General features: G+C 52.8%; 1 protein-coding gene across 10 annotated transcripts in view; it reads right to left on the bottom strand.

Moving 5' to 3' along the window:
• TCOF1 (treacle ribosome biogenesis factor 1) overlaps window positions 1-15,715 on the bottom strand; it is a 43,401-nt gene that overhangs the window by 2,726 nt on the left and 24,960 nt on the right. For 4 of the 10 annotated variants that reach the window (XM_023226978.2, XM_023226983.2, XM_023226979.2 and 1 more), the window contains 9 exons: window positions 10,771-10,957; window positions 8,886-9,010; window positions 7,733-7,846; window positions 7,215-7,434; window positions 6,599-6,684; window positions 5,836-6,016; window positions 2,545-3,105; window positions 983-1,077; window positions 361-409 (listed from right to left, as the gene is read on the bottom strand). In XM_023226978.2, coding sequence (XP_023082746.2) covers window positions 383-409; window positions 983-1,077; window positions 2,545-3,105; window positions 5,836-6,016; window positions 6,599-6,684; window positions 7,215-7,434; window positions 7,733-7,846; window positions 8,886-9,010; window positions 10,771-10,957 — 1,596 coding nt within the window. In that variant the 3' untranslated portion in view covers window positions 361-382. Of the gene's footprint in view, window positions 1-360; window positions 410-982; window positions 1,078-2,544; window positions 3,106-5,835; window positions 6,017-6,598; window positions 6,685-7,214; window positions 7,435-7,732; window positions 7,847-8,885; window positions 9,011-10,770; window positions 10,958-15,715 lie in introns of those variants that run through there. The other 6 variants (XR_002734694.2, XR_002734692.2, XM_023226980.2 and 3 more) reach the window with 5 other exon arrangements.

Consider the following 15,715-nt stretch of genomic DNA (forward strand, 5'->3'; position numbering starts at 1 on the left):
AGTTACAGGATCACGAGGAAAAGGAACTGGACCCAAGTGAAGGAGAAACCAACCTGTATCCGACCTCACCTACAAACAGGCTTCATCCCAGGGCGCACTCCCTAAAGCATGCACAGCACCTGCACCCAGGGTGCACTCAGTGTCAGCCACTGCCATTACTGTTCTGGATCCTTCTGATGCTGCAGCGCCAGCTCCTGATGTCATCCCACCGGCCCCACAGACCCTTGGCAATAGAACCTCTTTCCCCAGCCTCCTTCCCCTTAGAGCCCACCTATCAGGTCTGCCTGGCTCTCTGGGACAACACTGGATGCCAGAGCTGTCCTCCCGCCCTGAATGCTCAGGAATGATTGGGAAGCGTACCTGTGCCTGGTGCTGGTGCCCGTCACACAGTCTGCTCTGCTGTCTTCTTCTGTGAGGAGGGAAGTACAAGAGGCTCTCAGACCTGTAGCTTTTCCCCCACCCACTGCTGCCCCCAACTCCTGAGGACTAGTGAATTCCTCTAGAACAGATACTGGCTCTGCAGGAACCTCCAAGGGCAGAGGCAAACAGATGTTCAGCTCTCCTAAATACAGCTGAGGCCCTGCTGCTCAAGGTGAGAACTTCATCTGTGTCTGAGGTGCTGAGGCCCCAGGCCGTAAGGACAGCTGTTGTGCAGGGCTAGCCTGCCAGCTGGGGCACACGCAGCCCAGGCAACGTTTCCTCTCACCTGGAAACCTGCCAGTCTACCTGGTTTCCCTGTGCTGGACGGGGGGAGTCTCTCCTTCCTTCCCCAACACCCTTCTACCTCAGGCAGCCCACTTCTGTGGCTTCCACATGCTCAGGGAACATGCACTGCCAGCCTCTTCCCTGGTGTGTCACAACTTATGACGCCTCCCACTGGGCCCTGGAAATGGGAAGGGGGCAGGAACCAGGTCTGGGTGTGTAGGAGGGGGCTTGGGTTTGGGTCCGTTTTCTGGCCTGAGACCCCTCAGGAACTCTCTACCTTTTTCTTCTTTTTCTTCTGGGACGGTGACTCAGAATCTTTGGTTGAGGACTTTTTTGCTTTCTTCTTTTCTTTTTTTTCCTTGTCTTTTTTTCCTGAAGGAAAAAAATAAAGTTCTTGAACAACAGACGGTAATCCTAAGTGCTGGGGTCAATGTTGGGAGGTGCACAGGGTAGGGCTCCCAGTTCTCCCCACACCACTGGGAGCCATCACAACAGGCCAGCAGGGTTGGGCACAGTGGCTCATGCCTGCAATCCCAGCACTTTGGGAGGCTGAGGCAGGTGGATCGCTCAAGCCCAGGAGTACAAAACCAGCTTGGGCAACATAGTGAGACCTGTCTCTACAAAAAATACAAAAAATTAGCTGGGCATGGTGGTGCATGCCTGTGGTCCCAGCTATCTGGGGGGCTGAGGCAAGAGGATTGCTTGAGCTTGGGAGGCTGAGGCTGCAGTGAGCTGTGTTCCTGACACTGCACTCCAGCCTGGGTGACACAGCAAGACCCCGTCTCAAAAATAAAAATAAAACGGGCTGGCAGCTGTGATGACCACCCAGCAGGGCCAGCTCATGATTTCTGTCCCATCCATGGACCACCTGGATGACTACCATTTTTCTTTAGGTCAACTCACTTTTTAAAACTCCTGCAAAATTATGGACACTAACTTTTCTCCGTACTGTAAATGGAAATCTAGCACAGTTCTGAGCACCAAGGAGCTGCATATTCTGCTGAGGGTGCCTGACTTTTGTTCTAGAACAAGCTGGCTCTTCGGGCATCACTGGCATCCCACCATCCAGGGTGATGCTCGAGAGTGCTGCCTAGGTTGGACTCTGGCTCCACCTAGTAAAACTCTGTGGCCCTGAACAGCATCTCTACTTCTCTGAGCCTCAGTTTTCTACCTGCTGAGCCTCATTTCTACCTAAATGAGGTCCTGCTGTTAAGCCGAGTCTCTAGAGTAACACTCAGTAAAGGGCCAGTGTTACTATGGAGGGAAAACTGAGGTCTAGAGAGAAGATGGGGTTTGGGATGAGGATTTTGACAGTCTGGTTCCCGGTCCATTCTGCACCCAGGAGCTGGCTGGAGAAGCAGGTTCCTCCAAGATCTGCTGCACTGGGCTTGGGGAAAGAGGACATTACTCCTCGTCCTTCTGGAGCATTCCTGGCAGTGCTGGCCCAAGTGCTCTGGAATCGAGTTCTGGCTTTGCCACAAACTGCCCCCATGACTCTGGACAAATCACTTCTTAGCCTTTTTTTTTTTTTGACAGTCTCGCTCTTTCAGGCTGGAGTGCATATGCATGATCTTGGCTCACTGCAACCTCCGCCTCCCGGGTTCAAGCAATTCTCCTGCCTCAGCCTCCCATTTAGCTGGGATTACAGGTGCCTGCCACCACGTTCAGCTAATTTTTTGTATTTTTAGTAGAGACAGGGTTTCGCCATGTTGGCCAGGCTGGTCTCAGCCTCTCCTTTCTACATGGGAGGAATTAGACCAGGTGCTGGCTAAGAGTCCCTCCCGCCCCCGTGGGGTGCCCAGCAGCCCTCAGGGTGGGCCGGGAGAAGAGGTCACTCACTCTTGTCGGATTTCTTCTTCTCCTTCTTGCTCTTTGGGTTGCTTTGATCTCCACCTTCAACCTTCCCCATCCCCTTCTGAAGCTCCTTTTCTGGCTCATCCTTGGCCCCTTGGGAGCCAAGAGACCCCTTCCCTTTTTTCTCCTTGACATCATCACTTGCTTTGTCTCTCTTTGCTTTCCCCTTGGAAGTCGTGGAGGTCTTTTCTGGGGACACAGAGGCCTCCCCACCTTCCCCGGCCCCCAGTTTCTTCTTCTTCTTGCTCCTGGGCGTCCTGGCAGCTGGCTGGTCTCCCGATAGCTTCCGCTTGCGGCTCTCCCAGCCCTTCCTGCTGCTCTCCTTGGTGGCGTCCACCACCTTCTTTCTTTCCTGTTCCAGCAGCTCGGTCAGGACCTTCACCACCGAGGCCTGCACCTGGGCCTCGTTCAGGGGCCAGGGTTGGCCCAGGAGGCACTGGGTGATGTTGCTTTGCAGCGCCAGCGTTGAGGCTTGGGGGTTCCCAGCCCCTTTCTTAGGCTTCCGGGACTTCTGAGGTGTGGTGCCTGAAGCAGCCTCTTTTCTACCTATGGAGAGAGAATGTGGGGTCACAGATCTGGGAGAGTTCGGGACAGATCTTAATGGTACCCAAGAGCGAAGAGGGTACAGGGAGTGACTCCATCTTTTCTTACAATGGCACAGAGGTGGAGAGCAAGTCTTGGTGGTCACTCTGCCCAGCCGGTCTCCTAAGCTCACATCTTTCCACCAATTTCACACTCTGACTTCATTTCTAACTTACAGCTTTTCCCTGTCTCTTTACACTAAAAACTTCAGTTAGGGTAGGAGACAGAAAATGACTCCAGAATGTGAATGAAAGGGCCTGAAATCTATCAATGAAATGAAAAGTCCGACGGGAGGGAGATGGAGTGTGGAGCTGGGAGGAAGGAGACCTGGGTTCTAGGTCTGACTTTCCCACCAACGTTCAGTGTGATTCTGGCCAGGACCCGTCTCCTCCCAGGGCCTGGTTTCCCTGTCTATAACCTGAGGGGTAGATGAACAGTAAGGCTACCTATGATACATTGTAGACTTATAATAAAAGTGGGGGCCAGGTAGACATTCAAATGATGATTACCCACACTCAGCCCTTCCTGGTCAGGGTGTCCAGGCAAGGTAGGGAGTGCTGGGTGCAGTGTATACACACGTGGTGGCTGACTAAGCAGGTTTACTGCCTGCCAGAGAGACTTCTGGTGCAGCCTTTGTTTAGAATTTTCCACGCCTCTGCTTGCCTTTGATAATTGTGTGCTGACTACACGTGTAAAAAAAAAAACCTTCCACAGCCCCCTCTAAAATGTCTCCTTGTTGCACCGCCTCTCACAAAGAATGTTGGGGAAGAAAGTGAGCAGCAATTCTCTTCCGACCCAGCCGGGGCAAGCCGCGGCTGAAAGCCCCATGACTGGGTCGGTCCCCTCGCCATCTCTAACTTTCCAGGTGACTTGGAGGTCTCTGCCCCATTCTGGGTCTCATGGGCACAACACTCCTGCACGCTGGGATCTGAAAGGTGGCTTGGTGGTTTGGCCCTGGAGATGTTTGCCTGGAGGAAGGCCCAGGTGGATACTCCATGTCACACTCCATGTGACACTCATTTCACACTGAGGCTAGGGCTGCCCCCTGCAGCATGCAGTGAGCCTGGCCCCTCAGCCCCACCCGGGATCTCTGGCAACTTTTGGCTCTAGAGCTGCAGTGGGCTGGGGGAGGTGGGCTGGGCAGGGCAGGCCAGGTTAAGCAGAGGGAGCCCCGGGACAGCTAGAGGCCCAATTCCATCCTTTGGGGATTCTTCAAGATGGCAGGAGCCAACAGAGAGGGAAGCTGGGGAGGGCACAGTTAGCTCCGGCAACCTCTCCCCCCAGAGCCCACTTTTCTGCTGCTGCTTTTTTTGAGACAGAGTTTTGCTCTGTTGCCCAGGCTGGAGTACGGTGGTGCAATCTCGGCTCACTGCAACCTGTACCTCCCAGGTTCAAGCAATTCTCCTGCCTTAGCCTCCTGAGTTGCTGGGAGTACAGGCACCTGCCATCACGCTGGTTAGTTTTTTGTATTTTTAGTAGAGACAAGGTTTCACCATGTTGGCCAGGCTGGTCTTGAACTCCTGACATCAAGTGAGCTGCCTGCTCTGGCCTCCCAAAGTGCTGGGATTACAGGCACGAGTCACTGCGCCCAGCCCACTTTTCTGCTGCTTATCTGCAAATACGCAGAACACCAAGGCTGGGGAAGCCCTGGAGCTGTCCCAGGTGTGCCCAGCTGGTATATATTTGACCTCAGCTCCAGTAGGGTCAGGGATAGTGGATGCCCCAGAGGTTGGGTGACTGGAATACTCCATTCTGCCCTCCAAACACCATGTGACTATTTTCTACACGTGCCATGCCTTGACACAGACGGGATACATCAACTCCTGCTTTGTATAGTTAAGACAAAGAGGCTCAGAGTGGCCAGGGGATTTCCAAGGCTTTACAGTGAATGGGAACAGCCTGGGGCCAGTCTATTGCCTGGGGTCTCCTGCATGTGCTGAGTGCCCTCCAGACATCACTGTCAGCCTACTGTCTAAGCTATCCTCTGGGGCCCACGGCCCGCACCCCACACCGTGAGCCTATTTACGGAGAAGAAAAGTTGATAGGGATGACTGGAGAGAGCCAACGCTTGCTGCACAAGCCAAAAGATGCAGCTTCCTCTGAGGCAGGGGTTATCCTACCAGGTGCATCAGCACCAACCCAGGCCTGGATACACCCCTACTTCCAGGCTGTCCAGGGCCATGGCAGCCAGACGCCTGGGCGTGGGGCCCACCTGTACTTTTTTTTTTTTTTTTTTGAGATAGGGCCTCACTGTAGCACCCAGGCTGGAGTGTAGTGGCATGATCATGGCTCACTATAGGCTCAACCTCCTGGCCTCAAGTGATTCTCCTGCCTTGGCCTCTCAAGTAGTTGGGACTACAAGCGTGCACCATCACACCAGCTAATTCAAATACATTTTAGAGATGAGGTCTCCCTGTGTTACCCAGGCTGGCCTTGAACTCCTGGGCTCGAGCAATCTGCCCACCCCGGCCTCCCAAAGTGCTGAGATTATAGGCGTGAGCCACTGCACCCGGCCCCACCTGCACTTTGATGAGCATGTCCAGATCCAGTGCAGGGCCACAAGGTCGCACTTGGCAAGGCTCTGGGGGCAGACAGGACCATGTTGGGAGGACTGTTGCTGCAGGAGAGCGGGAAGGGGCCCACTGCCCTGTCCCTCTGTGTCCTGCTATGTCCCTCCTGCAGACCTTAACTTACCTGTTTTAGGGGACAACATGCCTGCTGCCTGTTGGGGCTTTGCCTCCTGCTTGCCATCTGGGTCATCTTTGGTGGCCAGAGTAGAGGAAACTGAGGGGCTGGAGTATGGCTTGGGAGTGGCTTTTGAGGCCTGGGAATTGGCTGGGGTTAGTCCAGGGGTCACATAACCTGAGAGGAGAGACTGAAGAAGCCCACTGTGAAAGAGGCTGCCACCACCCCGACCCCAACCATAACCCAGCCCGAGTGATGGCCTCTGCGAGGAAAGCAGCCCGGGGCCTCTAGGATCGCCCTGCCCTGACGGTGCAGAGTGGGTGGACAGCAAGGCGCAGAGCAGCACTTCAGCCCTATGGTGTGTGCCTCCTGAACTATTTTAATTAATACACTTTCTAGGCAGGCACATTTAAAAAGGAAATTTCTTATTAATGCAAATGGAAAATTACTAGTTTTTGCCACATACAGATAGTAAGTAACCTTAAAAGAAATCTGCTAAAGAATGTTTTTGTCCGGACATCACTCAGAATCAAGGTCGATCCCTTCTACAGACCCTAAGGGTTAGCTACTCAGGGCTCTATGAGGGGAGGGAGGCAGCCTGGCTGTGGTCTGCTGGCTGGGTCACATGTGGTGCCTCGCAGACAGGACCTTGCCCAAGGCCTGTGAAGAGAGGGGACCCAGACTCCTGACCTGAGTGATGGAGTAGATAGGAGCCTAGCCTGGGGCTCCACCCTAAGGCCCCTGGGCTGCCAGCCCTCTCCCTTGCAGTTACCTGGGATGGCGCCACCACATCATCCTCGCTGGACTCTGCTGCAGTCTCCTCCACCAGGGTCTCCGTCCTGGAGGGGGTGGGACCTACTGGAGAAGCACAGTATCTCCAGTTACTATTGGTAGCCCCAGGTGGCCCCTTCCAGCCGGGAGGGGCAGAGTCCTTCAGGAAGGCCCTGGTCTCTCTGCAGGTCCCTTACCCCCATCCCCGCCCCACCCCAAATCTTCCTACTGCTTCAACACTCCTTGTACACTCATCACTAGTCACAGCATGCTAGGCACGACATCTGAATGCCAAAGCCTTATTTCTAATTCCTGAGGCCCCATTTCTAGTTTCCTGCTTTCCACTGTTCCAGAAACATGGCCCTGGAGTTTTGGGGAGCCAGTGAAGGGAGTCCGATACCAAAAAGCCGAGAGTGGTCAAACAGCAAAGTCAGGTCTCTGAAATCATTTGGACTGACTTCCTCATGAAGTTGTACAGGTGGGGAAACTGAGGCCCAGGCTCAGCCACAGGCGCAGAACAAGTCTGAGATACGGAGCTGAGGCCAGAGCTATGGCTCCACCAGGCCACACTCCACCCTCTTCCTGGCCTACCCTTCCTTTTCCCCTGGCACCCTCACCCAGCGTGTGGGCCGACTTGGCCACCTGGGGCCCTTCAGCATCTTCCTCACTCCCTGAAGAGCTGTCGCTGCTGTCCTCACTGCCATCTGAGCTCCCAGGGGCTTTGGTGGCCTGCTGGCCCTCAGGAAGCTTAGGTTTTCTGAGCTTGTTGGTCCCTCTGGCCTGGACGGGGTTGCTCTGGGGACTCGTTGCAGGGAGCGTTCCCACAGCACTGTCAGCCTAATTCGGTGAAAGGAGAAGGAATGGAAGGAAAAATTAGGGCAAGTAAGACCTGGTCCTTCCTGAACACTTCAATAGGGCCAGGCACTGTGTTAGATGGGGCACACATGCAGCCTCATTTGATCCTCCCAACTACAAAATGTACTGTAATTCCTTCTTACAGATTAGGCCACTGAGGCCCAGGGAGGCAAACCAAGTGCAGAGGTCACAGAACAGGTGAGTGCTGGTGCCGGGATGCAGGGCCACACCTGCACCTTCTATGCTCCACGGGCTTGCTTCCCCTGCTCCCCAGGCTCACCCCACTTGAAGGCTGGGTCCTGGCAACAGGAGGCTGAGCCTCACTGGCTTTCTGGGCGAGGACCTTCAGGGCAGCCTGGGTCAGTGGGAGGGAAGCTGAGTTTTTCTTTGACACCTGTGGGTGGCAAGAGGTAGCCCTGAGACTCATGAGCCCTCGGGATGCCAGCTGTGCCACACCCTGGTCAGATGCCATCTAGCTGGGGTGAAGGCTGGAGTGGGGACTGAGGGGCAGTCAAAGGGGCAAAATTGGTGGCAGGCTTCAGGTTATGAGCTAATCACATTGTCCTCAAGAAGCAAGGGACAGTTCCCAGGGCAGGGAAGTAGTTTAGGCCCCACCACTCAATCTGCACCTTCACTAGGGACAATCCCCAACCTGGTGGTCCCCCATCTCTACTTCTTACACTCACCAGCAGTCAGGGAGAGAGAACTTAGGAAACTGGGTATGACCCCTTGCTGACAGCCTTCAGATGTGGCGTGGCCCTTGCCACGGCCTGGCTCCTCTCCTCTCCCCCAGCTCCTGATCCAGCTGTCCCCACCTCTCAGTTTCCCTCATCCCCAAGCGCTTCCCCAGAAGGCCCTGGTACCTGCAGTTTCCCTGCCTGGAGGGTGGCCTAGCGGGTTCTGGCCTTGCTGAACGCTGGTCATATCACAGCCCTTGGGGTGGGGACATGTACTAAGTTTTATGATTTAAACAATATACCAGCCATTAAACCTAAAATGCCCAGCTTTTAGATTCAGGCAAGGACCAAATAAAAATGCACTGAAGATGGTGAGAAGGCTGGGAAGAATGCTGACGTCACTATTACAAACACCAAAAAGGGGCAACTTTTGTTCATGGCATTCCAAAACTGGAAGAAAAAAAAAAACAAAAGCCCCACCACATTGGAAAACCTCATGAGGGACTCGAGGTACAGGGGCTTGCTCGGCGGGGAGGCTCTGTCCCCAGATTACTCTTCCTCATAACTCAAAGGTAATTTGGGAAGCCAGCACGGGGGTTGTAGCCAAGAGGCCAAAAAGCCTCTGGCTGTGAGGCTACCACCTCTGGAGTGTGGGGGTGAGAGCAATTGCAGGCCATCCCATCAGCACATGTGGTAAGTATGGAAGTAAGGCCCCACCCCACTGGCCTACACTGCTCTCCCTTGCCCACCAGGTACCTGAGTGGCTGGTCCCTCCTGTTTCTTGCCATCTGATATCCGACTGGACTCCTTGCTGCTGCTGGTGGCTTTGGGGGCTATTCTTGAGTGGGCAGTGGGCACAGTCACCACGTTGGTTCTGATGCCTGAAATGGAGTGAGACAGGGGCATATCAGGGCATACAAGCCCCATAGCCTCCTAAGCAGTGGCAATAACCCAATTTACCGGCCTGTGCTGGTGATCTAGAGCTGTGCTCAGGGCTTACAGAGGCATAAGATTGTTTACTTCCCTCTCCAAGCCTCCCAGGCAGATGTCATTATGTCATTTGACAAGGCTCAGGGAGCTCAAATGGCTGCTCTGGGGGTGACCCCAGGCTTCCTCATCCCATCCCATCCCCTCCTAGCTGGTCGGGCTGCCACTCCTGAGCAATGAGCCAGAGCACAGGTACCGTCTCTCCTAAGAGTCCCCATGGTTATCCGCAGAGGCCTGGTTACATGCATATTCTTTAAAGCAACGTTTATAACAGCCAACTCCCTCACCCCTCCACCCTGAAACAAAACCCTCTGCTTCCTCCAACATGGTGCTGGCTACACATACTGTGGTATGTCCACTCAAGGATTTCTTTGTAGTCATTAGGAATTGTGCTACAAATATGTAAAGAAGAAAAAAACCTGATGTCATAAAATACCAGTAAAAGTTACTGAGCGTTAGCTACAGTAGTCTTGCTTTAAAACACATGTATATCTTAGGTTTTTATATAGTTAGCATTTGTCACATGTTAACAGTATTTGGGGCAGAATTACAGGTGATATAGTTTCTTATGTGCTAATCTGCACTTTTATTAAAAAATATATACACACACAAATATACCTACACACACACACATATATATATACACATATAAATGTATATATGTAGGATAGAACTCTTACTACGTTGCCCAGGCTGGTCTTGAACTCCTGGGCTCAAGTGATCTTCCTACCATGGCCTTCCAAAGTGCTGGGATTACAGGTGTGAACCACCATGTCCAGCAGTAATCTGCAATTTGTCTGCTTTCTGTTTTTTTTGAGACAGTCTCGCTGTTGCCCAGGCTGGAGTGCAGTGGCACATCTCAGCTCACGTAACTTCTGCCTCCTGGGTTCAAGCAATTCTCGTGGCTTACCCTCTCAAGTAGCTGGGATTACAGGCGCCTGCCAGGCTAATTTTTTTGTATTTTTAGTGGAGATGGGGTTTCACCATGTGACCTAGGCTGGTCTTGAACTCCTGAGCTCAGGTGATCTGCCTGCCTCAGCCTCCCAAAGTGCTAGGATTATAGGCGTGAGCCACTGCACCTGGCCTGTATTTTTAAATTATCTTATCAGGATCAGGTATTATTTCCTTGTAAAAATGTTATAATAACTGTAATAGTAACATTAGCCCATTTCCTGCTGTCATTGGTAGAATCACAGATTCTCAGAAGTCAAAGAAACCTCAGATTGGCCTGTCTCTCGCTGATAGATGACATCTCTCCCTGTAATGTCTCTGGCTTACGGATTGCCTAACCCACTTTACATGCCACCAAGGACGGGAAACTCACTACCACCCTGACCACTCGTTCCACAGGCAGTCAACTGATACAGAATTCTTCCTTAGACTATGGAGGAACCTGGTCCCTGAAGCTTCTAGCCACTGTTCTGGGTTCCATGCCTGGGGCTGGTACAAAAAAGCCATGGCAACTAATCCCCCAGAACTGCAGGTCTGAGCCAGGCCATAATCAGAATGGCTAATGCAGGGCCCAGAGACCTGGTCCCAAGCCCTTCCTGACCAACACCTTGCTGTGTGACTCAGCCAGTGTCCCGTCCCTTCCGGGCCTCAATGTAGGCAGTGCTGGCAGCCCCTCCCACCACTGCATAGGGGCTGTGCTCACCAGGAGTCAAGCACTGTGTAGCGGGGATCACGTCCTCATCCTCGCTCTCGGAGGAGGAGCTCCTGGCTGTGCTCTCCGAGGCTCGGGACTTCCTCGGGGTGCTCGCAGCCTGGGCTCGTACGGGGGTAGCAGCTGGGCCAGCTGGACTACGATTAGGGTCGACAAAAATCAGAGGGGGTTTAATCACCTTGAAAAACAAAAACAAAACACCCCCCCAGTGATTAAAGGCTTGGCTAGGGAAAGGAGGTGATGGGGTTAGGGAGTGTTTTACAAGGCAAGGGGTCCACAGAGCTCAGGGGCAGCTGGGCAAAGAAGCCACTCCAGCTGCCCAGGGTGCCCCCTCCCACCCTACACATCTGCTAAGACCCAGCGCAGCACTTCACAACTCACAGGAGCCCACCTGACCCTCAGGGTGAAGCCCTGCGTTCAGCAGGATCAGCTCCCTTGTACAAGTGGGAAAACTGCAAGCCCAGAGGGGAAGGGAGCGACCCAAGGCCACCGTGCCTACTGGAAGCAAAGCCAAGGCCAGAATGTCCAATTCTGCCTTCTTTCCCCTGGCTGGCTTCAGAGACGGTTACCTGCTGAATGCAGGGGGTGGTCTAGGCAGTTTTCCAAGGCTGCCTGGTTGGAATATACAATTCACCTGGGGAGGTATTTAGTCTAGTCGCCCCCAACCCAGAGGTTCTGAATCAGCCCTCCTGATACGTGGCCCAGGATGAAACTCCCCAGCTATACACCGATTCAGTTTCTTCAACAAAAAAACGCATAAGAAAAACAAGGGTTGGGTGAGTGGGTGAGAACCAACAGATTAAGACTTACAGGATTAATAACTCAATGCAGTATGTGGCCTTTAACTGAACTCCATGAGACAATCAGGGAAACAGGGACACTGACTGGATAGATCAACTTATTAGGTGTGACATTGTATTGTAGTTGTGCTTAAAAAAGTCCTTATAACTGAGGGCTGCATACTGAAATCCTGGTGGATGAGCTGACACGTCTGAGACTGGCTGCAAAGTAATCCAGGGGCGTTGGGGAACTGAGTGGAGAGTTTGCATGAAACAAGCCTGCTCAGGAGTTTCTAACTGTTGAAGCTGGGGACAGTACTTGGGGGTTCTTTATATCACTCTATCTTTGGGTATGCTTTAAATTTTCCAATAAAACAGTAAAAGAAAAAGCAAACAAACAGCAGCAGCTCCCTGGTATTCTCCAGGCCAGTCTGGTTGTGAACTGCACCATCCCTGAACATGTTCACTGTACACAAGGGCACCTCCAGGCCCATTTCCTTCCCAAACCCCCCAGCTAATGAGAACACACATGGCTGTGAGCCAGGGAGCTGGTTAGGTCTACTTTCGATTCCCCCAAATGTCAGATCTGGTGTGAGCTCTGCTCCCTCTCTGGCCAGTAAAGGGCTGGAGGATAGGAAGAGGGAGCTGCCTGAGGGGAGGAGTGGAGTCAGGTCCAGACTGGTCTCTGCTGCACCATCCTGTCTACCCTCTGAGCCTGACTTAGCACACCTGGCTCCTCAGGGTGCTAAGGTGCTGTGTAGAGGCATAAAGTAAAAAGTAAAACAGAAAGGTGCCTGCCTGAGGGAAGCTTCCCTGGGCTTAGGCCTTTCCTACCCCTGCCAAATAGCCTCCCCCACGGCTGCTCTGATCTGCCACTTCCAGAGCCTTCCTTCCTACGATATAAAAAAGAGAAGGATGGAAAGTGGGAGAAGGCTTACAGTTGAGGGAGGGGGGATCTATATATATGTGAGAAGACAGGAACAGATTGTCGGGGATGAAGAGAAGCAACGAACCCACTGAGGCAAACAATAGCGTCTTGGGATGTTAAAAGCAGCTCAGCAGCAAAAGCCTCCTCTTAGTTCCACCCGCCCACGCCACCCCACTGGGTCTCTGGGCCGTAGGAGGGAGGTGGTGCAGGGGCTTGGCCGTGGGGGGTCGGGGCGGGGCATTAGTGCATTAGTCTGTAGAGTTCACAAAGGTGGGCAGTGAAGTTTGCCCAGGATGTAGGGGGAGACCTGCTTCTCATCCCACCTCTCATGACTTCACTGTGTGGTCAAGCCCCTCCACTTTCTGCTCCTCAGTTTCCTGTTTAATGAAAGGGCTAGTAGTTATCCTAGCCTGGGCTCAGCCACTGGAAGGGTTCTAATGCACTGTGGAAACTGCAAAGCACAGTACATACTGGAATGTAGTTCTGGGGTCAGCTAGGAAAAAATTGATGGGAGTGAAGCAGCAAACCAGCACAGTCTGAACATGTGGTTGTACCTCCCTATAGGTGCTAGGCAGTAAGCACCCAGGGATACCCCTCCTACCTGCAGGTCTGATGCCTGCAGAACCAAACCTAGGGGATTTCTGGACAGTGCTCATCCCCTCCTGTCAAAGTTGAGCTCATTCTAACTGTGCCTTCATTCCAACAAGTCTGGGGCACAGAGTGGGGAGAGGGGGCTGATGGTCTAGGCTGCGGACCCTGGCAAGGGACATAACCACAAAGGCAACACTCCTCTAAGAAGCTCTCTCAAAACTGCCTGGGGTTGGTTAACAGATCTAGGCCAGCCCCACTCCAGGGGACTGAGAAGTTCTCTCTGGGGATGTGGCCTGGAGCCTCAAAGTCCACCCCACCCACCCAGGAAGTCTCATCTCAGAGACTGAGATGAATGAGGCTCAGAGAAGGCAAGTGGCCTCACCCAGGGTGACCAGCAAACTGGTGCCAGAGCCAGGATTAGAAGTTAGTTCTCCAGGCACCAGACTGGAGCTCCTTCTAGAACCAATTATGCTAGGCCTCAATTTAACACCCAAATTTAGTTTCTTACAGGCTTCCTTTTTCTTTGATTCAACCTAAAACTTGGAGAGCAGGGCCTACCTCTTTGACAAATAGAAGTTGGCCTTACAAAATTATATTACTGACAAGTGAAACTGCATATATTTGTGGTATATTACATGATGTTTTGATACACATATACATTGTGGAATAGCTAAATTAAGTTATTTAACATGTGCATCACCTCACATACTTGTTTTCAAATCTGGAAGCTATCCCAGACCCCAGCAGACTCTGGCCTGAGGTCTGCTCTGCACAACGGGGCAGAGGCACAGTGAAGGGTCTAAGCATGGAGCCCAGGTATCTATCCCTGCCTCCTAGCCTGGGGCTCTGCCGACCACCCTGGCCTCAATCCCTTTCCCCACTGATGGGCTAATAAAATCAGACTGAAACTTGTCAATAGAGAGGTGCTCAATAAATGTACAATAATGAAAATAATCATAATTAGTGAGCTGGGGATTAGGAACTAAAAATCTCTCGATCAGGAAGAGGCTGCAGCTTCCCCGGGCTATGCCTGTCTTCCCCAAATCCTCCCGGGGAAATGCACAAACTGCTGACTGTTCTGCCTTTTTTTTTTTTTTTTGCCTGGGCAACGGAGTCTCGCTCTGTTGCCCAGGCTGGAGTGCAGTGGCCGGATCTCAGCTCACTGCAAGCTCCGCCTCCCGGGTTCATACCATTCTCCTGCCTCAGCCTCCCGAGTAGCTGGGACTACAGGCGCCCGCCACCTCGCCCGGCTAGTTTTTTGTATTTTTTAGTAGAGACGGGGTTTCACCGTGTTCGCCAGGATGGTCTCGATCTCCTGACCTCGTGATCCACCCGTCTCGGCCTCCCAAAGTGCTGGGATTACAGGCTTGAGCCACCGCGCCCGGCCTCTGCTTTTTAAATAGGGACTCCAGAATCTTCAGGACTAACATACCAATTAAACGGTTCAGTTTAAGCAGGATGTTCATTTTAATTGTTAGTCCACCCCCACAGAGAAAGGTGGAGCGGTCCCCTCCCTCCCAGCTGTTGAGATCCCTCAGAGAGGCAGGTGGCCTCGTAAAGGCTCCACCCAGAGCCTGAGGGCAATACCCAAGCCTGGGAGAGGGGAGTGTTGGGGCAGCCCAGGGCAACAGGTCAGAATGTGAATGGCCTGGGCTCCAATACCAGGTCTGTCCACTCGTCATCAGCCATGTGATGCTGGGACAGGTCCCTCAACTTCTCTGAGCCTCATTCCCAGTTCCTTAAAATGCAAACCACAAAGGGAGCCACCCTCATAGGGCTGTTGTGGGGATTAAACAGAAAAATGCAAATACAGGGAGTTACCGATGTTGGTGGTGGTGGTTCTTTACTTTTGTAATCTGTGCTACTGGAAAGTGAGAGGCAGTGAGCACCCTATTGCTGGAAGTGTGCAAACAGCATCTGACTTTACTGATGAATTGATAAGAATGTGGTATGTGATATTCAAGGGGAGGTGGTTCATGAGACCACTCTGGTCTGGAGGTCGCAGAACTCCAGGATCTGTCGTTAGGCCCTGGGAGGGGAGCTGGTGCTCTGAGGTGCCTGGCAGAAGCTTCTGGGAGCTTGGGGCTAGAGGAGAACAAAGAGTAATGCTGTCTGATGGAAGGGCCAGGGTTCACACAGAAGCCTGAACCAAACCAGCATGGCTGACTTAGGCCTCTGGAGTACAGGGAGATAAGGTGGGCCTGGTCTCATCCTTGGGGGTGTAGCCTGGGCAGGACTGTGGCTTAAGCTCTGGGTGCAGTGGAGCATGTGAAGGTATGCCACAGGCACTTGAGAAAGAGTCCTGGGCAAAGCTCATGGGATTTGAGAAGACTCCCAGTCCTAAACAGACAATGGAGATATAAGGAGCCAGGGGACCAGTGTTTGCACCTTTCCTCAGCCTCTTATGAATCATGAGAATTTGGGGAAACTGCTTCAACTCTAAGGCTTGATTCTCGATCTGTCAAATGGGGCAACACTCCCTGCCCTTCTCACAGTTAACTGGCACCCTTTCTTAGGCAGGGACTGTGGCAAGTACTTTGTGTGCTGGCACCAGTGCAGAGAGGCAGGAGGGAGGTGCTAGTACTGTCCCCATTTTGTGGTTGAAACACTGAGCCTCACATGGGGGAAAGGTGTCTGC

This window comes from Piliocolobus tephrosceles, chromosome 4, assembly GCF_002776525.5.
Source record: "Piliocolobus tephrosceles isolate RC106 chromosome 4, ASM277652v3, whole genome shotgun sequence".
Lineage (NCBI taxonomy): Eukaryota > Metazoa > Chordata > Mammalia > Primates > Cercopithecidae > Piliocolobus > Piliocolobus tephrosceles.